General features: G+C 46.7%; 1 protein-coding gene across 1 annotated transcript in view; it reads left to right on the top strand.

Annotated features, from left to right (window-relative positions):
- The window catches only part of PKD2L1 (polycystin 2 like 1, transient receptor potential cation channel), a 53,676-nt gene that overhangs the window by 14,073 nt on the left and 17,513 nt on the right, over positions 1–22,090 (top strand). Inside the window, exons 2-7 of the mRNA XM_079975141.1 lie at positions 2,785–2,898; positions 10,543–10,670; positions 11,917–12,170; positions 15,004–15,228; positions 16,741–16,969; positions 19,604–19,774. Of these exons, the coding sequence (XP_079831267.1) occupies positions 2,785–2,898; positions 10,543–10,670; positions 11,917–12,170; positions 15,004–15,228; positions 16,741–16,969; positions 19,604–19,774 (1,121 nt within the window). The remainder of the gene's footprint in view (positions 1–2,784; positions 2,899–10,542; positions 10,671–11,916; positions 12,171–15,003; positions 15,229–16,740; positions 16,970–19,603; positions 19,775–22,090) is intronic.

Raw genomic sequence — 22,090 nt, 5'->3', positions numbered from 1 at the left:
GAACATTCGCAAACCGGAACACTCCCTCCCGGGTTTGCGGTGTTTGGGAGCCAAAATATTTGGGACTCGCAAGGCGTTTCGGATCCAAGGTTTGACTGTAAAGCGATAAAATGCAACCCAACTTTCTGATCAAATAGCACCCGTGAAATCAAAAGGCAACAGATAAAAGAAAGTTGCATGGAAGTTGGTCTGATAAAACTGAGAGATGAAAGACCTGGAGAAATGAGAAGGGATATTTTAATGAGAAGGTGCATTTTAAGACAGAAAGGAAAACAACAAGAACATAATCCCCCCATAAATTCTGCAAATAATAGACAACTGATACACTAACAAGGATGATCGTGAGAAATCATTATGTATTAAAAATAGACAGAAAAGTCAAGGGTAGGGGAAAATCCCACCACCACTTTTAAATACAATATCCCTAAGCCAGAAACCCATGAGCCCAACTAGTAGCCTTGCGGATACTAGTAGAGTTTTTAACACTGCACGATGCGCAACACATTTTTTTATCATACCAGACTGAATCCAGATGGGAATGTGCATTCAGAAACATGTTTATTTGTTCATGTGGATCCACATAGCTGATTGAGGGTTATTACTTGCGAGTGAACCCAATGTCTTTCATATCTCACAGATACCAATAGATTGAATTAATGAATTAAAGACTCACTACCCTGTCCTTCCAGACAATGGACTAAAATCAGAAACCCTGCCTTAATTCTGATGGTGGCCGTGAGGATTCCAGAGGCCATCTCAACACAGAGACAGACTTGTGTCGTGATAAGGAAGCTTTTGCAGCGCGAGTAGGAAGGAGGAAAAAGCTTCACTCACGCAATATATTTTGTTGTTGTTGTTTAGTCGTTTAGTCTTGTCCAACTCTTCGTGACCCCATGGAACCAGAGCACGCCAGGCACTCCTGTCTTCGCACGATATATTAGCATTCCCTATTACAGCACACTTTGTTCTGTTCTGTACTTAGTGCTTTTGATTAGGGGTGTGGAGCAATATCCATCACAGATCGCTGATAGCAGGTGTCCTTAGAGCTGAACCACTTGAGACTATATTAAAGGAATGGAAACCCTTAAGCTATTGATGTTGGTACACCTACTCGGCTTTTAAGTGGGGAATCACATGCGCACCAGATGAAAGTTTAAGTAGGAAGAAGAAGAAGAAGAAGGCAACGAAGAAGCCATTAATGGTCTGACCTATCTCATCAGCTTGTTAGCTGATGAAACAGCGACTTGATGAAAGAAAACAATGTTCAAACAGATCCCAGCCCATGTTCTTAGACTCAGGTTTGGCACCACTGGGAGCACGAAAGAGCATTTGATTTGAATCTGGAATGGCAGTCGAGCGCATGAGCTCCGTCAGGCTGCCTCAGTGGAAGGGGTGGGGAGCAGAATGTGTCCCGTCAGCTCGGCCGAAAGGACACTCACCTGGGCCCTGGTTAGTTGCATCACTGTGGCTTACCAGGATGTAGAACAGGAGGGGTAATGTGAGACCAGCATGGTGCTAACACGGTAGCAGAGCCAATCGCTCCCGCTAATGTCCTCGCATTGCACTGACCTCACCGTCAGGAGGAGTGGGGATGCTCTGCCATACTGACTGCTACTGGTTTCCACTCCAGCTGGTCATTATAAGAACCGCTATTTAATTTATAAGAGCTAGTTCCTGTAGACTCACACACACTGGTCAGCTTCCATTTTAACTTGAAATGTTCGTTTTGGGCTTCTCAGAAGTACGTAAAGGCAAGAAGCAGGCGGGGGAAGCACCACCCTTCAATGGCATTGTCCTTAGAGGTGCCGGAACTGTGCTCCGGCACACTCCGGCTGAAAAAAGCCCTGCTTCTGACTACAACACACCAAAGCCGAGTAATTGTGCTTTATTCTGTAAAGACAGCACCCTTGAAGAGTGAATGAGATACAAGGAAGGTGCTTAAACAAACCACTCCAGTATCCTCCTCTATTCAGCTTTAGAATAGCAGTAACAAGAAGTTTCTCTTGGGGGGTTGCTGCTCTGGTAGGGGGCCCCTTTTCAAATCCCAGATGGGGGTGGTCAGCATTCCCTCTTTGGATTGTTTGGCAACAGTGTTGAAGTGATTATGTGTCCTTAGCAAAGGTGCTGCCTGCTAAGTGCTGAAGCCTTAGAGTTGCCTCTGCATTTTGTTTTATAACTTTGTTTTGTTGTTGTTTAGTCGTCTTAGTCGGGTTCAACTCTCCGTGACCCCATGAACCAGTGCATGCCTTGGAAACGCTCACTTTCTTCTCAAAGCTTCTCCTTTTTTATGTCCACGGGGTTTTCTTGGCAAAATACTGGAGTGGTTTGCCAGTTCCTTCTCCAGGTGGATCACATTTAGTCTAAATTCTCGGCTATGACCTGTCCGTCTTGGGTGGCCCTGCATGGCATCATAGCTCATAGCTTCTCTGAGTTATTCAAGCCCCTTTGCCACAACAAGGCAGTGATCCATGAAGGGGCTAACTTTCTTTAGAACTGACTAATTAACTTACAAGAAAGAAAGAAAGAAAGAAAGAAAGAAAGAAAGAAAGAAAGAAAGAAAAGCTAGCTAAGAATCTGGGGTCCTTGCTGGGCTGGGGCCTGTCATATATACACCCCCAGTATTTCCTGTGAGCAGCCCTGAAAGCTTTCACTCAGTTTTTCTGGGGTTGTACTGCTCACATCAGATGAAGCCCTCTGGGGCAATTGTGCTGTGGATTAGCACCTAAAATAGGTGAATACAGAAGCACGTTTAATCACTTTCTTCCCTTTTCTCTCTCTTTGCAGGACTTTGGGGCACCACACTAACAGAAAACACCGCTGAGAACCGAGAGCTTTACGTAAGGACCACACTGCGCGAACTGTTGGTCTACATTGTATTCTTGGTGGATATCTGTTTATGTAAGTTTGCCTGGGCTGCTTTTCCTTTTTATTATTGGTTCCAGCCCAATGAGGGGCAAATATTCTTTTAGATGTGTTGGTTCATTACACATGCACCCCGCCTTTCAACATGGTGACTTTTGAAAAGACGAGTTCTCCATGCAGCAGCAAACTGGGCCCCGGGGATAAGGAGGCAGAGATACTGTAGTCTACTGGGACCCTAGTTCCCTTGTTGTTGTTGTTTAGTCATTTTGTCATGTCCGACTCTTCGTGACCCCATGGACCAGAGCACGCCAGGCACTCCTGTCTTCCACTGCCTCCCGCAGTTTGCTCAAACTCATGCCGGTAGCTTTGAGAACACTGTCCAACCATCTCGTCCTCTGTCATCCCCTTCTCCTTGTGCCCTCAACATCAGGGTCTTTTCCAGGGAGTCTTCTCTTCTCATGAGGTGGCCAAAGTATTGGAGCCTCTGCTTCAGGATCTGTCCTTCCAGTGAGCACTCAGGGCTGATTTCCTTCAGAATGGAGAGGTTTGATCTTCTTGCAGTCCATGGGACTCTCAAGAGTCTCCTCCAGCACCATAATTCAAAAGCATTAATTCTTCGGCGATCAGCCTTCTTTATGGTCCAGCTCTCCGTTATCAGGTGTTTAAGTGTCCAGTTTCTAGTGCTTGTTTCTGAGGCTGGGTGTTTGGGACAGAACAGGAATCCGATTGGCATACTGTCCCCTTCATTGCCCCAAAGCAGTGAGACTTCTCACTGGGACACCCTTGTTGAGAGTAGCTCAGAACTTCATGACCTCCATGGTAACCATGGGGCTGTCTCAAATGATGCCAAACCCACAAGCTTTGAACTTGGCTTCCTGGATTGGATTGTGGTAAGAGAAACAATGGTGCCTTCTTGGTATCCCCTCCTTCCTCTCCTGCCCACAAATTCATTGGTTCTTCTAGGGGAAGGTTACCAGATGTCCCCATTTCCTGGGGACAGTCCCTGGATTTACAAATCAGTCCCCATACAAAATCCTATCATTCCTACTGAAGTTGAAAAGTGTCCCCAGATTCATTGGGAAAAAAAATCTGGTAACCTTATTCTAGGGCAGTGTTCCCCAAACTTGGGTCTCCAGATGTTTTTGGACTACAATTCCCATCATCCCTAGCTAGCAGACCAGTGGTCAGGGATGATGGGAATTGTAGTCCAAAACCAGCTGGAGACCCAAGTTTGGGGGGCACTGTTGTAGTGGAAGGAACGACCCATTCTCATTTCATAGGAATATCCACATTTTCTTGCATCTACTCGGAATTTGACATGCGTGGTTAGAACTTCCACAACACCCTGATGTTTCCCCCCCTTTCCATCGCAAAGAACTATGCAGGAAGGATGGTCTGAACGATAACATAGATGGCCGTTCCTATTGTGCTCTCTGGGTAGATTGAATGCAGCTGTGTGCCAAATACTAAACCACTTTGTGTGGGCACAACAATGGCTGTTTGTTTTGGGAAGATTTATTGTTATCTCAAAGGTGCACCTGTGATGTCTCATAGGGCAACAGATTATATTTCATGCACTCCACGGCGGAACAGGTATGGCAATAATAGTTATCACTTGCAAACAGGGGGACAAAGATCAAATCACTCTTCTCATACAGTAATGATGTTCTGACCTGGGCAAAAGAGGAGCTTTGAAAATGTGTTGTTTGTGTAGGATGCCTATCGAGTTTTCTCCCCACTGAGAATCCTGCCATTGACGTTACAGCTTAGGCAGCGCTTACGTGTCTCTGAGTGCATGCATGCATGTGATAAGTTTGATCCCTCTCTTAGCAGAGCAAGCACAACCTGATCCCTTTGCTGAATGGATGAGGCATTTGGTTAAAATGGCCATGACAATCCCAAACCATGTTTATAGCCATAATTCCTGATGATTTCTTGTCACACAAGCCCTTATATCACTTCACGTGTGAAAGAAAAACTTTCACTGCTGCTATATGTTTGAGGGGACATGGGTGGCTCTGTGGGTTAAACCACAGAGCCTAGGGCTTGCCGATCAGAAGGTCGGTGGTTCGAATCCCCACGACAGGGTGAGCTCCCGTTGCTCGGTCCCTGCTCCTGCCCACCTAGAAGTTCGAAAGCACATCAAAGTGCAAGTAGAAAAATAGGTACCTCTCCGGCGGGAAGGTAAACGGTGTTTCCGTGCGCTGGTCTGGTTTGCCAGAAGCAGCTTAGTCATGCTGGCCACATGACCCGGAAGCTGTACGCCGGCTCCCTCGGCCAATAAAGTGAGATGAGCGCTACAACCCCAGAGTCGGTCACGACTGGACCTGATGGTCAGGGTACCTTTACCTTTACTTATATGTTTAAGGGTGAAGCTTCTTACCTCCCATTTTGGTGTAGATCAGAGCTTTCCAAACTGTGTGTTGTGGCAAGTTAGTGTGTCGGCTGCAGTGTGTAGGGCATGGGTAGGCAAACTAAGGCCCGGCAGCCGGATCCGGCCCAATCGCCTTCTAAATCCGGCCTGCGGACGGTCCGGGAATCAGCGTGTTTTTACATGAGTAGAATGTGTCTTTTTATTTAAAATGCATCTCTGGGTTATTTGTGGGTCATAGAAATTCAATCATTCCCTTCCCCCCCAAAAAAATATAGTTTGGCCCCCCACAAGGTCTGAGGGACAGTGGACCGGCCCCCTGCTGAAAAGGTTTGCTGACCCCTGGTGTAAGGTGTGTCACACGTTCCTCCCGAGCTCCTCCCAGGGCTGGGAAAGGGTTAATTTAACCTCTGGTTTGCCAGTAAAACTGAATTGCTGTGTTGCAAAATGATGCATGTGTAAGGAGTCTGTCACCAACATGAAAAGTTTGGAAATCTCTGGAGTAGCGGATATCCAGATCAGTTTCTTCAGAGATGCAACCGTTTCCCCAAATGTAGCCCAAACCCATGCTATGTGGAGATCTGTTACCTTGAAAATTACCTCCAAGGCTGTGTTTTGAGAGTAGCAGCCACCGTCCTCCAGTGGTGTAGCGTGGGTTGCTGGTGGCCAGGGCAGGGCAAGTGTTATGTACTGAAGTTCTCACCCTGGGCCAGCAGGGGGATACTGTAGATAGTTTTCACTCAGGTCCACATATGCAAAGGAGGGATTGAAAGTGATGTTCAGTGATTGGATAGTTACAGAAAGTGGTTACTGTTGCGTTCTAGTGGAGCTCTATATAAGCAGGCTGGCTGAACCCTTCAGTTCTGTTCTGTTCTGGCCTGTGAATAAACAAGAGCTGTTTGAAGAATCACTGTGTTGTCTGACATGTTCACCCACAACTTAACAGCGTGTTGCACCCCTGTGATGGACTGGGCAGCTGGGGTGGGGGGCGCATGCTGGGGGGTGCATGGAGGGTGAACGGAGCCGACCTCCAACACATTCGTCCTTGCCCGTTGCCTCTATCCCACCTGCCCACTAGACAAACCCACCCGCTGCCATGCCTCAGCTGTCGTGCGGGCGCCTGATTGCGTCCCCTCAAAAATGTGTGCCTGGGGCCACGGCCTCCCTGGCTCCCCCCACCATGCTATGCCTCTGCGTCTCGTTGCTACTCTCTGTAAAGTGGTGCCCCGCAAGACGAATGCCTCGCAAGACGGAAAACCCGCCAGACGAAAGAGTTTTCCGTTTTGGAGGTGCTTCGCAAAACGAATTTCCTATGGGCTTGCTTCGCAAGACGAAAATGTCTTGCAAGTTCCTGCGGGGTTCCCCCCCCCTTTTTCTAAGCCGCTAAGCCGCTTATCAGCTGATCCGCTAAGCCGCTAAAAGCCGCTAATCCGCTAATAGCGCTAATCCGCTAAGCCGTCAATGGGCTTGCCTCGCAAGACGAAAAAACCGCTAGACGAAGAGACTCGCGGAACTCGAGGCACCACTGTACAACTGAACTGGCTTGGGAGCCTGCTTTGAACAGGCCGATACAAGAAGTAAACGTAACTATGGCTGCCCTACTCTAAAGCATGTGAATCGGATTAGTCGGGAGGACATTAGGAAATGCCTGTGTTTGAGGCCTCCGACACCAACCTCAGATAAAGGTAAAGGTAAAGGTACCCCTGCCCGTACGGGCCAGTCTTGACAGACTCTGGGGTTGTGCGCCCATCTCACTTAAGAGGCCAGGGGCCAGCGCTGTCCGGAGACACTTCCGGGTCACGTGGCCAGCGTGACATCGCTGCTCTGGCGAGCCAGAGCCGCACACGGAGATAGGATCTACTAATTCTATGGATTAGTCTCCACTCAGGGAAAATAGACATGGACTCCTACTTAGTCACATGGCTCAGGGCTCATGCACACACCCCCTTGTTCTCCCCCCCCACACAATAATATTTATTATTTTCCATACATAAACATAACAGAAGAAAAAGGTAACAATAATAAAGAAAAGGGGGGGAAATGAAACGGAAAAAAGAAAAAAGAATATAAAACATAAAATACAACAAATCACCACATAAACTAACACTTAATTGGAATCCATCTTCATAAACATATTATTTGACTTCCTCAAATCTCTTCCACCTGAGTTTCTTAGTATTTATATATAGCAGTTTCCAATATCATTATTTCATAAAACCATATCACAGTCATAATCATATTTCCTAACTTTTCTTATCGTACATTTTCTTTTTTATATATATGTAATCCCAATTTAATCCTAGGCGTAATAGATGCTTTCAAGTGATTACATATCTTTAATATTACAATATATATTCAAATAGTCTTTGAATTTCTTCCAGTCTTCTTGGTGTTCCTTTTCTTTCTGGTCATGGATTTTCCTGGTGAGATCAGCCAGCTCCATAAACTCCATTATCTTCATCTGCCATTCTTCTACCGTTGGTAGTTCTTGTGTTTTCCATTTCTTGGCTAGTAAAATATGTGCAGCAGTTGTGGCATACAAAAATACTTTTACATCGAACACACCCTTGTTCTGTGCCTAGACAGGCCCAAGTAGTTTTCAACTTCCCCCACAATTTCTAGGCTTCGAGCGATTGCCGTTTGCTCCAGTTCAGCGCTCAAAACATCAAACATTAAAAACTTCCCTAAACAGGGCTGCCTTCAGATGTCTTCTAAAAGTTAGATAGTTGTTTATTTCCTTGACATCTGGTGGGAGGGTGTTCCACAAGGTGGGTGCCACTACCGAGAAGGCCCTCTGCCTGGTTCCCTATAACCTCGCTTCTCGCAGTGAGGGAACCGCCAGAAGGCCCTTGGCCGTGGACCTCAGTGTCTGGGCTGAACAATGGGGGTGGTGACACTCCTTCAGGGATACTGGGCCGAGGCTGTTTAGGGCTGTAAGGTCAGCACCAACACTTTGAATTGTGCTCAGAAACATACTGGGAGCCAATGTAGGTCTTTCAGGACTGGTGTTATATGGTCTCGGTGGCCACTCCCAGTCACCATATGCTGATATGCCAAAGGATCTGTCCTAAATGCATCATTGCCCGTTAAACGGTCCCTTTAGGATCTATTGTATGTCGGAAACTCTGTAAAATGTGTTAAGGATAATTTTTTTTTGCAGAAAGGGAGGGCGGCAACCCTTGACTGCTGCAATGCTGGCTAATCTGTAGATCAGGTGCTTTCGATAGCCTGAGATTTTAGCCTGAGACACAGAGCTTACTAATGCTGTTTACTTCCTCTTGATATAAAAATTGAAATCTTTCATATTTTTATTGATATAGGCGCCATCAAGATTTTGCCTTTGCGTGTCGAGGTCCCCAGGTCCACCCCAATAACTCACACATCACACAGAAATTTTTAGTTACAGATAGGTAGCCGTGTTGGTCTGCCATAGTCAAAACAAAAGAAAATTTTTTTCCTTCCAGTAGCACCTTAAAGACCAACTAAGTTAGTTCTTGGTATGAGCTTTTGTGTGCATGCACACTTCTTTGTATCTGAAGAAGTGTGCATGCACACGAAAGCTCATACCAAGAACTAACTTAGTTGGTATTTAAGGTGCTACTGGAAGGAAAACTTTTTTATTTTGTTTTGACAGAAATTTTTGTTTAAGATTTTTGGCATAATTTTGGCCACAACTTTATTAAAATACAAATTTGTGAGTGGTTGCGTAGGCATTGGTTGCGACTATCTGCCCCCACCATGGGAGACAGACTGACATTCCGCACGATGCGAAAGTCAGAATGGGGGAATACACTTGGGGGTTACGCGGAGCAGGGAACCTGCCCTCACCCCAAATGCAACCAGGAGCTCATTGCTATGGCCCTAGCCCCCTTTTCAGAGTGGACAAGCAATAGTTAGCTCCCAATTCCTTTAACGGAATCCCTTGCAGCAGCAGCATTAGAGGGGCAGGCACAGCCAATCCATGCCCCTCAACCAACCAAATCATAAACCAATGCCTAACTGCGAACCTTACAAGTTGTGACGATTTGCTACGCAGTAGGCAAAAACCAAATGGCCCCAGCCAATCAGCCAGATGGACAAAATTCCTACCAGGCCCCCACTCCAAAGCAGACGACCCCATGACAGGCATAGCAAGGTCAAAGCAAACAACCCTATTCTAGGGAGGGAGGGACGGGCAATCCAATGCACTGGCGAAAAGAGAAAGCCCTAGCCTCGTGCAAGGAGTTTTACTATTTCTGGCTGTCAATCAATAAATGGCAACATTAACTTCTTCCCAACAACAAGGGAAGCCCCAATCGCATCAGTGGCCAACGATCAATTAGCCCGCCCCCAACTTTGGAGTGTCCTGGCAGCCCCCACCGCAACACGTGCTCTCCATGAAGGAGAACATGCTTTGTTGTAAATTCTGTATCATCGATGCTGCCTAAGAAAGATTTTCCTGTCACTCAAACCCCTTCCCATTCCTGCCTCGAGATACTCTAATAATAAATGCCAATTTTAAAAAATATTAATATTTTATTGAAAGAATTTCATTTTTTAAGAAATAAAACGATACAGAGAAAAAAAGTGGGGCGTGAGGAAAAAGTGTGTGTATATCAGGTAAAAAGGTAAAGGACCCCTGGATGGTTAAGTCCAGTCAAAGGTGACTATGGGGTTGTGGCAGTCATCTCGCTTTCAGGCTGAGGGAGCCGGCGTTTGTCCGCAGACAGCTTTCTGTGTCATGTGGCCAGCATGACTAAACCACTTCTGGAGCAATGGAACACTGTGGCAGAAATCAGAGCGCATGGAAACGCTGTTTACCTTCCCGCCACAGTGGTACCTATCTACTTGCGCTGGCATGCTTTTGAACTCCTAGATTGGCAGGAGCTGGGACAGAGCAATGGGAGCTTACTCCGTCGAGTGGATTCGAACCACCGACCTTCCGATCAGCAAGCCTAAGAGGCTCAGTGATTTAGACCACAGCCCCACCAGCAATATAATATACTCCCATGTATTCTTATATAGTGTTATTACCCTAATATGTATGTAGACATTAATTGCATACTTCGCCCCGTACGAACTCTTTCCAAATGTTGTAATATTTATCCAAACAAAATCTAAATCTTTAAGCAGTCTGTTCATACTTTATAAGTGTTGTCATACTGTCAATCCATTGATCATTGGGGATCATATCTGCATTCTTCCAGCTTATCAGTATAATAAAGCTTACCTTCCCACTCTAATATTGCGTACTTAAGCCAGTCAGGTGGAATGAATGTCTAAATCCTATTGAATTGCGTGCTGTTTTCCCCAACCTGATTTATCTCTAGTGACTTATGGGATGACAAGTTCAAATGCCTATTACTACACCAAAGTGATGTCCGAACTCTTCTTGGAAACTCCTACGGACAGTGGTATCTCCTTCCAGGAGATTGGAAGCATGGCTGACTTTTGGCGAGTGAGTAACCAACAAGCTCTGTGTTTCCTGTGTCAGATTTTTCCTAGCAAACTGAAAGTGGCTCTCGTAAATTGGCCTATCATAACTAACTGGCTTGAACTGGCCGTTACAAATCGGCACAGGTTCAGCTGAAAGCTGTTCATCCAACAGCTCAAAATGGATTAGCAGGAACGGGGGAGAATTTTCATTCGGTCCACATTTGAAAGCAAATTTGTGCCTCCGGGACACGTGGATCAAAATGCAACCATTCTTTGGACTTTGCAGCTCTCCGAACTTTGCAAAACAGTTCTTAGCTCCAAAAATGTTTAAAAAAGAAGAAATGTGTGCATTTTAGGTTTAAATGTGCACTTTAAAATACTGCTATAAAATACATGTTTAAATATGTATTTTTGTGACGAAATGTGTATTTAAAAACAATCTTTGAAGAATCTTTTTTAAACATTCAAATGAAGGGAGAAAATGAATGGTATGGACTTACGAAGGATAGAGACCCAGGCCAGAAATAGAACAACGTATTCATCCCAGCTGATCAGGGTTCCTTTTCAATTTGTATAGACATCAAGCCTTCCTGGACTTGGGAGTCAGTTGTGTTGGTGACTGCACATTGAGCTATGTGAGAAAATGTACACACAGCCCATGCCATCATGCGTTAGCAATTTGTGCACATGTCAGCTAGTAGCCCGTTGGCAAAGATACTTCCCCCAGCACACACAAAGGGACCCTCCCACCCTTGGCTGCTCAGAGTCATAACTCTTATCTGCTTGCACTCCCAACTTGGCTCTACTCTCCAACCTTTTAGAGAGGCCTGTTATACAAGGAGAGTCCAAACTGCTCCCCATCCCCTTTTAAACTGAGAATCTCTGCAAACAGAACCCAATAATACATTTAGTCATATGAGAAAGGCAGTTTTCCAGTAGGGCTGCTATACATGCGTGTTTTCCTGGACACATACGGGAATCGGGTTGCAAAAATGGCGCCCGGGTGGATTTTTGCTGAATCGGCAAAATGTCTGGGGAAATCTGGATGTATGGCAAGTAGGGCGATTTCTTTTTTATAAAATGCTTTAAAAATCCAAGAAGAGCCCAAAAACTTGATGGGGGGGATGTTCCCCCCAAAAAGTTCCAACAACTTTGTGTGGATTTGGGGAATATGGCAACCCTAGTTTCCAGTCTCTGGCCATTCTGTGTGTTGTTGTTGTCTTAGATCTCATGTCCTTCTTCTTGTCCCTTTCTGCATATATCCACAGTATACTCAAGGCCCTTTATTGGACAGCTTGTATTGGACCAAATGGTACAACAACGAATCTCTAGGCCACAACACTCAGTCGTACATCTATTACGAGAACTTGCTGCTGGGGGTCCCACGACTGCGTCAACTGAAGGTGCAGAACAACTCGTGTGTGGTGCATGAAGACTTCAAGGAAGACATTTTTGGCTGTTATGATGTCTACAGCGAGGAGAAGGAGGACAGGTCCCCCTTTGGGCTCCTCAATGGAACAGCGTGAGTAGATCATAACTTCTGCCTTTTTTGAGTTTCACAAACTAAGAGCTTGGTCATCCTCTCCACTGTTGGAAACAGGGACGGATTTAAGTTTGATGAGGCCCTAAGCTACTGAAGGTAATGGGGCCCTTTATATGTCCAGCTGCCCTTGTGTCAACAACAAATTGGCGCTGTTTTTCGCGTTGAATATATGCTATATGGTAATTTATGGACATAATACGTATCTAAAGCCATTTGCACATGTTGCTATGCAACCAGTCCATGCAGAATGTAGGCACCCTATATAAAGAAATGAGCAAACCAGTGATATTTTAGGGAGCAGGCTAGCAGGCGGGGCCCATGACTTACATCACAGGAGCCTACACAACACAAAACACTGTTGCTGTATGTTGGTTTTATTTTATTTGTTTTTTATCTTATATTTTGGAACTGTACAGTGGTACCTCGGGTTACATACGCTTCAGGTTACATACGCTTCAGGTTACAGACTCCGCTAACCCGGAAATAGTACCTCGGGTTAAGAACTTTGCTTCAGGATGAGAACAGAAATTGTGCTCCAATGGCACGGCGGCAGCAGGAGGCCCCATTAGCTAAAGTGGTGCTTCAGGTTAAGAACAGTTTCAGGTTAAGAACGGACCTCCGGAACGAATTAAGTACTTAACCTGAGGTACCACTGTAAATCCAGTTTCCCCCCCTTTATTTTTTGGGGTGGCTATAGCTTGTTTAGCTTGTAAATCCGGCACTGGTTGGAAAGCAAAAGTAACGTCTACACCTTCATATCCTCCAATGTTTTTCTGATGAAAATAGGCATGTCCCACTCTATTTTTATTATATTTATTATTTTATTCTGTTTATACCCCACCTATCTGACTGTTGCCCCAGCTACTCTGGGCAGGTTCCAAAATACATGAAAACATAATAAAACATTAACCCTTTTTAAAAACATCCCTATACAGGGCTGCCTTCAGGTGTCTTCTAAAGGTTGTATAGTTACTTATCTCCTTGGCTCGGAGGTCACATAACTCCATACCTTCTGACATTTCTCCGATGAAAATAGGGACGCCCTAGGGAAAAGCGGGACATTCCAGGATCAAATCAGAAACCAGGATGGCTTCTGTAAATCCAAGACTGCCCCAAGAAAATAGGCACTTTTGGAGGGTCTGCGGTTGGCATGGGAGGGGGAACCTCCGGTTTGGTAGCCAGTGGGATGTCAGGAAGGTTATTCTGAGACACCATCAGTGCAAGCAGGGACAGGTGATTCCCAGCCTGGTGGTGTTTCTTAGCCACTAGGAGCAGGTAACAGTGAAACCAAGGCCAGCTCAAGACATTTTGCAGCTTGAGGCAAAACAGAAAATGGTACGCATGCACTTGTTACGCACACATGCTGCCTCTGCCGCCGCCTGAGGCGACTGGAGGTGGCCTGGGTTGGCCTTGACACGCTGAAGGTGACACGGAGAGAAAAGGAGGCCAGAAAAGAGCCGGCAGCAGCCCTGCTCTTCTGAACTGGCAGCTGTGTGTGACAAAGCCACTTCCGAACTAGAGAGGAGGTGGGGTTGCGGGCTTCACCCCCCCTCCCCGCGATACTAGGGGAATCCTCGGTTGCCTCATCTCCTTGGCCAGCCAATTGGCTGGTCCAGGAGGCGTGGCCCGTCCTATTTAGGGCCGGCGTGGCCAAGGATTTCCCTCCAGCTGCTTAGGTTTTCCCACCCTCCCACCCGTTAGGTTCGGATCTCTGACATTGCTATGGACTTCGGTTGGTCGCCATCCAGGGGCCTGGTAGGATTTTTTCCACTTGGGAATTGGCACCAGCCATTTGGTTTTTCGCCTACCTCGTAGCAAATCGTCACAACTTCCTCGGCATTGGCGGTTAGACATTGGTAGGGGTATTGTTATGCAGATGAAAGGGTGGGAAGGAAGCGCCATCACCTTCCCCCAAATCGAAGGGTAGTCCGATAAAGGATTCCGGGGGGCGTTGCCCTGTCCGAAGCCTATGGAGGTGTGGGCCTAAGGCACGCCCCCGAGCGGTGACCCCGGGGGACTACCTAGTTGATGTACATCAGCAGGACTCCCCCTACTGGTGGTTAACCCTTGCCGGTCTTCAAGCTAGCAGGCTGAAGCTGGTTAGTCGATAGGACCAATGCCTAAGGCAATACCGCTCAATTCCTGTAATCAATAAAGTTGTGGCCTATTTTGCCCATTAACCTTAAACTCCAGTGTCTTGTGTCTTTATTTCTGAGGGGGGAGGTGGAAACTCACCACGCAAGCGCAGGAGTCCGCGAGTGGCATGACCCTCAGGCACCCGGATCTGCCACCTCTCCCAGCTGTCCCCAGCCTGGCTCCTGAGGCAACTGCCTCAAGGAGACTAATAGATGGGCCGGCCCACAGTAGAACCATTGAGTAATGAGCTGTCCCAAAGTTAATTTCAAGGTGATAGTTCTTACCTTTAGATAAACCATGAACCTGGGGTTCAGATAACATGCTAAGCCTAACCATGGAGCCAAACAGGAGGAGCAGGTCCTGTGAGGGAGCAAAGAGTCCAGCCATAATCTCCGTTCTAGAAGCCTGCGCATTCGCTCCATGCCTTGTTTCGGCGCAGACTGAGCCAACGTCGCATAAAGGGTTCTGAAAATATTTGATGTAAAGAATATCGGCCAGAGTCCCAAGAACTGTGTTCTGGTTGTGTGCACCTCTGGGGCATTAAGTTAAATCTTTTTTTGAGGGGGGGGGGAAATTCATGTGCAATATGCACATGGCATCCCGGGTCGGGAATAGATAACATTTTGGCTTTGTCCGTCAGCCCCCTCTTTCTCTTTTTTGCATCTTCTGTGTGCAGGTGGCAGTACCACACAGAGGAAGAGCTAGACGGTTCCTCTCACTGGGGCCGGCTGACAAGTTACAGCGGAGGAGGTTATTACATGGATCTCAAAATGACCCGTCGGGAAAGCGCTAGAGCTCTCCGAGTCCTGAAAGAAAACTTGTGGCTCAATCGGGGAACTCGCGTGGTTTTCATTGACTTTTCTGTGTACAATGCCAATATCAACCTTTTCTGCGTCCTGAGGTGAGTGACCATCTATTACCCATTTCATATGTCATTTAATGTGTCAATACCAAGGGAAGTTGTTAATATTGCAGTTGTTGTATAAGGAATTGTTATCTCGACTGGAGTGCGATTGAAATTAATAAGATTTTGGAACGCAGAAATAAAGAAAAACGTTAAACCATCAATTCCAGCATGCGGGGGGGGGATCATAGCTGTCAACGTTTCCCTTTTCTTGCGAGGAATCCTATTCAGAATAAGGGAATTTCCCTTAAAAAAGGGAAACATTGACAGCTGGGGGGGGGTCACCTAAATTACAGTGGTACCTCGGGTTACATACGCTTTAGGTTACAGACTCCACTAACCCAGAAATAGTACCTCGGGTTAAGAACTTTGCTAAAGGATGAGAACAGAAATCGTGCGGCGGCAGCAGGAGGCCCCATTAGCTAAAGTGGTGCTTCAGGTTAAGAACAGTTTCAGGTTAAGAACGGACCTACAGAACAAATTAACTTCTTAACCCGAGGTACCACTGTATTTAGCTTCAACCAGAGCCAGGGCCTTTTCAACACTGGCTCCGGCCTGGTGGAACGCTCTGCCTCATGAGACCAGGGCCCTGCAGGATCTGATTTCTTTCCACAGGGCCTGTAAGACAGAGTTGTTCCACCTGGCCTTTGGCTTGGAGCCAATTTGATTCCCCCCCCTTTCTTTTTTCTTTTTCCTTTCTCCTCCTGCGATGAGGCTGCATTTTAATATTTTAATATTTCAATATTTTAATGTTGTATTTTAATCTTGTTTTTAAGTTGTATTCATTCAACTTGATTTTATTATTGCTTGTTAGCTGCCCTGAGCCCGGCCTTGGCTGGGGAGGGCGGGGTATGAATAAAAATTATTATTATTATTATTTAATTTGGTGTCAGGATGATTGGTATTAGTAATTGTATTATAATTTGGCATTGTTAAAATGAGGCTATTGTTGGAATGAAATTGAAAACTAATAAGAATTACTACCAAAGACTGCAGAATAGTTACAAAACCAATATGCAGAGCGGGTGAGTTCATCTTTCAATCACGTTTTATATATACGGACGCAGGTGGCGCTGTGGGTTAAAGCCTCAGCGCCTAGGACTTGCCGATCAAAAGGTCGGCGGTTCGAATCCCTGCGGCGGGGTGCGCTCCCGCTGCTCGGTCCCAGCGCCTGCCAACCTAGCAGTTCGAAAGCACCTCCGGGTGCAAGTAGATAAATAGGGACCGCTTACCAGCGGGAAGGTAAACGGCGTTTCCGTGTGCGGCTCTGGCTCGCCAGAGCAGCGATGTCACGCTGGCCACGTGACCCGGAAGTGTCTCCGGACAGCGCTGGCCCCTGGCCTCTTAAGTGAGATGGGCGCACAACCCCAGAGTCTGTCAAGACTGGCCCGTACGGGCAGGGGTACCTTTACCTTTACCTTTATTGATCTGCCATTCTTCTTTGAGGCACGTCAATGGAAAATGCAGCCTTGGTTTTTGCCCATACACATTCTCTTCCCTCCATATTAGGTTAGTGATTGAATTCCCAGCCACCGGTGGAGCCATCCCTTCGTGGCAGATCCGAACAGTAAAGCTCCTCCGCTACGTCAGCACCTGGGACTTCTTCATTGTCGCTTGCGAGATCATCTTCTGCGTCTTCATCTTCTACTACGTGGTGGAAGAGATCTTGGAGCTGCGCATTCACAGGCTAAAGTACTTCACCAGCATCTGGAACATCTTGGACATCGTTGTCATATTGGTGAGATTACTTTCCATTCATATTGAACGAACCATTGAATGATTACACAGGAAAGACACATAGCTTGGTTCCAAGAAGACCACAACTTTTATTGATGACAGATGAAGGGTTTGGCAAGTTATTGGAAAACTAATTTGACCATCAGCCTGCCTGCTGAGCTATACAGTGGTACCTCGGGTTAAGTACTTAATTTGTTCCGGAGGTCCGTTCTTAACCTGAAACTGTTCTTAACCTTAAGCACCACTTTATCTAATGGGGCCTCCAGCTGCCACCGGAGCATGATTTCTGTTCTCATCCTGAAGCAAAGTTCTCAACCCGAGGTACTATTTTTGGGTTAGCGGAGTCTGTAACCTGAAGCTTATGTAACCCGAGGTACCACTGTATACCGTTTGGGGTCAGCCCGAGGAGCAGAGGACCTAATGACACACATCAAGGAGGTCTCCCCTGTGAGACTGACACCTTGAAGAGTGGTATGGCCCCCGCCCCTCTCTGGGTGTCAGGAATGAGTCAGCTCCAAGCGAAAGGTTGCAGCTAAATGCAGAAAACAGCCAGGAACAGAAAGGCTGCTTTGATGTTAGTCAGACAGAGGAAAACCAGCAGCTGCATAGTCCGGCTCCTCCTGACCTTGATGTGCAAGCTGATAAGACAGGAACGGAGAGCAGGCTAGAACGCTGTCAAAGCTCGCCAGAAGCACAAACAGGCAGGGAAGAGTGAAGAGACAGCCTCTCAGAGAATGGGGAAGAGGCGGGAGCTGACCCACTCAGTCCGAGATCTCGACGAATGAGAGTGCTGCAGGATAGGAAGCAAAACAAAAGATGTCAGAAGCGAAAGTTCAGTTGCTTCTGGTCACTCAGTCTTCAGAAGGGTCCTCTTGAATAATGGGGCCGCAGGCTTTGTTCAAGCCGCCCGGAGCTATCTGGGTTTTTTTTGCAATAAAGCCTCCTTTTTAATTAGCTACGCTCACTGTGTTATCAAGCTGAGAACCTGGACTCCTGACACTGGGTTTCCAGACAAAAGCAGCTCCTCCTGGATCCCTTTAATAGGATACCTCTGCACTTTTAGAGGGGCGGGCAGAGGTTGCAACCACCCCTCCACCAAAGACTAAGGTTGTCTGGGAGCTGACAAGGAGAGCAGCGCAGATCAGAGAAAGACAGGGAAACAACATACCCTCCGACATTCATCTGATGAAAATAGGGACGTCCTAAGGAAAAGCGGGACACTCTGGAGTAAAATCAGAAACCGGGACAGCTTCTGTAAATCTGGGACCGTCCCTGGAAAACAGGGACACTTGGATGGTATGCAGGGCCGGATTTAGGTTTCATGAGGCCCTAAGCTACTGAAGGTAACGGGGCCCTTTATATGTCCAGCTGTCCTTTGTCCACAACAGATTGTCACTGTTTTTTGTGTTTAATATATGCTATAGGATAATTTATGGACCTCATAGGTATCTAAAGCCATTTGCACATAACAAAATATGTATTTTAATATTAGGTAACAGGTACAACCAAAGGGACGTGAGTGGCGCTGTGGGTTAAACCACAGAGCCTAGGGCTTACCAATCAGAAGGTTAGCAGTTCGAATCCCCGCAATGGTGTGAACTCCCGTTGCTTGGTCCCAGCTCCTGCCAACCTGGCAGTTCGAAAGCACGTCAAAGTGCAAGTAGATAAGTAGGTACCGCTCCCGCGGGAAGGTAAACGGCGTTTCTGTGCACTGCTCTGGTTCGCCAGAAGCAGCTTAGTCATGCTGGCCACATGACCCGGAAGCTGTATGCCGGCTCCCTTGGCCAATAAAGCGAGATGAGTGCTGCAACCCCAGAGTCGGTCACGACTGGACCTAATAGTCAGGGGTCCCTTTACCTTTACCTTACAACAGCTTGGCCTACATTCAACTGTGCTGCCCTGCAGTCTGCAGCTGCATGCTACATGTTGCCCTGCAACCATTCCCTGCAGAATGTAGATACCCTATATATAGAAATCAGCAAACCAGTGATATTTTAGGGAGCAGGCTAGCAGGCGGGGCCCATGACTTACATCATAGGAGCCTACACAACACCAATATCTGCTGCATGTAGGTTTTATTGGTTTTTTTATCTTATATTTTGGAAATGTACATCCAGGTTTTTTTTCTTTAATTTTTTGGGGGGCCCCCAAGAGAGTAGGGCCCTAAGCTATAGCTTGTTTAGCTTATATGTAAATCCAGCACTGGTGGTATGCAATATGCAAAGCAGCTGACTATGTTAAGTATGATTGCAATCTCACCTTTGCAGAAATCATATGTGTTTCTCGACTAATTAGCAGGCGACAACAGAAACTGCCCTGCCCCAATAGTCTTCATTCGAAAATGCACTTTCACCTAATGAACCTTCATTGGGAGGGTGTGATAAGGCATGGTATCTTTCCTAGGCACCAAACACAAGGCTGGCAAAACAATTTGTTCAGCAGTTCTAAAGCACCCGACACCCAGCAGTGCTGTCAAAGTCCCTTTGGGCCAAACCAACCTTTCTCACACCTGACGTCATATGTGATGTTCCCCACCCCTGGTGTAGTCGAGCAATATGGCTACAGAAAGTCCGAAAGAATGATGAGGCTCCACTCTCTGTAGAATTTCCTTTAAATCCCAGGGTTTTCCCCTCAGCTTTCTATTGTAGCCATCGGATTCCACATCTTTCGCACCATTGAGGTCAACAGGTTGATGGGACAGCTTCTGAGAAACCCCAGCATCTATGCGGACTTTGAATTCCTGGCTTTTTGGCAGACTCAGTACAACAACATGAACGCTGTGAACTTGTTCTTTGCCTGGATCAAGGTATCTGTCTGTCTGTCTGTCTGTCTGTCTGTCTGTCTGTCTGTCTGTTTGTCTATCATCTATTATCTATCTAACATCTATCTAGCTATCTAGCTATCTATCTAACATCTATCTATCTATCATCTATCTATCTATCTATCTATCTATCTATCTATCTATCTATCATCTATCTATCCATCATCTATCTATCTATCTATCTATCTATCTATCTATCTATCTATCTATCATCTCTGTCTCTCTATCTCTCTATCTCTCTGTCTCTCTATCTCTATCTCTCTATCTCTCTCTCTATATCTCTCTATCTCTCTCTATATATCTCTCTATCTCTCTATCGATCTCTCTCTCTATCTCTCTATCATCTATCTTCTATCGATCATCTATCATCTATTTATCATCTATCATCTATCTAATCTATCTATCTATCTATCTATCTATCTATCTATCTATCTAACATCTATATATTTATCTATCTGGTTATCTATCTGCCCTTCATCTGAGGATCACAGGGCAATTTACAAGATAAAAACTTGGCTTCCTGACTATGAATCCGTCTGTTGTCAGCCAAAGATTCCAGCACTCCTAGGATGGAGCATCTATATTATGCACAGAATCGTAGATTCGTAGATTTGGAAGGGACCCCAAGTGCCATCTAACCCAAGCCCTGCAGAAATCTCAACTGATGCATCTATGCTACCCAACCTCTGCTTCTAAACCTCCAAGAAAGGAGAGTTCACAACCTCCCAAGGAAGACCGTTCCACTGTTGAACAGCTCTTACTGTCAGGAAGTTCTTCCTGATGTTTAGTTGGGATCTCTTTTCTTGTAACTTGAAGCCATGGGTTCTGGTCCCACTCTCCAGGGCAGAAGAAAACAAGCTTGTTCCCTCCTCCATGTGACAGCCCTTCAGATACTTGAAGATGTCTATCATATCTCCGCTTAGTCTCCTTCACCCTCATCTTCTCCCCTGCCCTCCAAGGGTGCCATCTCTAGGGGGCCCTGGGTGCTTGAGCACCCACCTAAATTTTTGGGTGGGTGGCCAGCACCCACACCGCATGGCCCCCAACGCAACTTCTGGTGCCTCGTGAAACACCAGAAGTCACATCCGAGGCACACAGCAGAGCGGAAATACAGGGCAAACGACATGCTGTATTGAATGAATACAGGATGTAGTATTTTATATTGAAATGCGGGATGATCCTGTATTATACAGGATGGGTGGCAACCGTACCGCAGCAACTGGAAACCATAGACAGTCCCTTATCCCAGCACTGTGTCCCACTGCTGTCCCTTATTGATGGATGTCCCTTAAATTTCCCAGGTTTCAAAGCAAGCAGCTCCTCTCCCTTCCTCCCTGCCGGCCAGGGAGGAGGGAGGCTCCAACTGTGTTGCTTGGCTGCCTGGCCCGGCCCCCTCCAGCCTCCTCTCACCAGCCTCGGCCCCCAGGAACCCCTCCCCGCCGGGACTGGTGGGAGTCTCGGGCCCTTCCGCCACCATCCTCCTCGCGGCTGCCAAACTGAGTGTCTCTGCCTGGGGCCTCCCCTCTGCCTACTGCCGCCACTCCCGCCAGGCCGTACTGCGGCTGTGCTGCCGAAGGACCCGAATCAGATGGGCAGCCTAGCATGGTCTATGAATTTATGAGGAACCTTGAGAGGAGAGCAAGGGCAACCATAGAGAAAGCAGTTCAGAAAGAGGAGGAAGAGGAGGAGGCGGAGGCGTGGGCAGGTGTTCCAAGGGCTACAAGGGAAGGACCGCAAGCGCTTCTCCCATAGATTTGTAGTGGTAGACTAGCATAGATGGTCTGATCTGCGGGTTTACTTTGGGCGCTATTCCCCCCCCCCTTCCTCCCGCCCCACCTGATGGAATTGAGAGCTGCAGATGGAGCATGAGAGAAAAGATACAGAACTGCAGCAGCATCTTCGTAACTTGAACTTTGTTTTGCACAAAAAGTGGTTGCTGCTTCTAGTTATTTAATTGCAGTGCTTCATCGGCTGGTGTCTTGAGCAGCAACCTCTGGAAACGAAGGGCTAAAAACCGGCGCTGCTCTCCAAAATTATCTGGTCCTTTTTAACTCGTTGACTAAAATCCCTTATTTTGGCTGCTGGTCCCTTATTTTCAAATCTGTAAGTTGACAGCTATGCTGGAAACGTGCTGAAAATGGACCCCTCGACACTTTTAACTGCGGTTCTTTGCAAGGCATATCATTCTCCCTCTCTGGTTTTTGGCAAAAACTATTTATGTGCTGTACTCAAGCTGGCTGAGGACGGCATGCTTTCATTGGCTGGGTGAAGTCCTGAGTAGTTCAAAAGTCATTCAGGTTC

This window comes from Podarcis cretensis (assembly GCF_951804945.1).
Source record: "Podarcis cretensis genome assembly, chromosome: 5".
In the NCBI taxonomy this organism is placed as follows: domain Eukaryota; kingdom Metazoa; phylum Chordata; class Lepidosauria; order Squamata; family Lacertidae; genus Podarcis; species Podarcis cretensis.
Note: the sequence above shows the minus strand (reverse complement) of the source record. Positions and strands in the feature narration are given on the sequence as shown.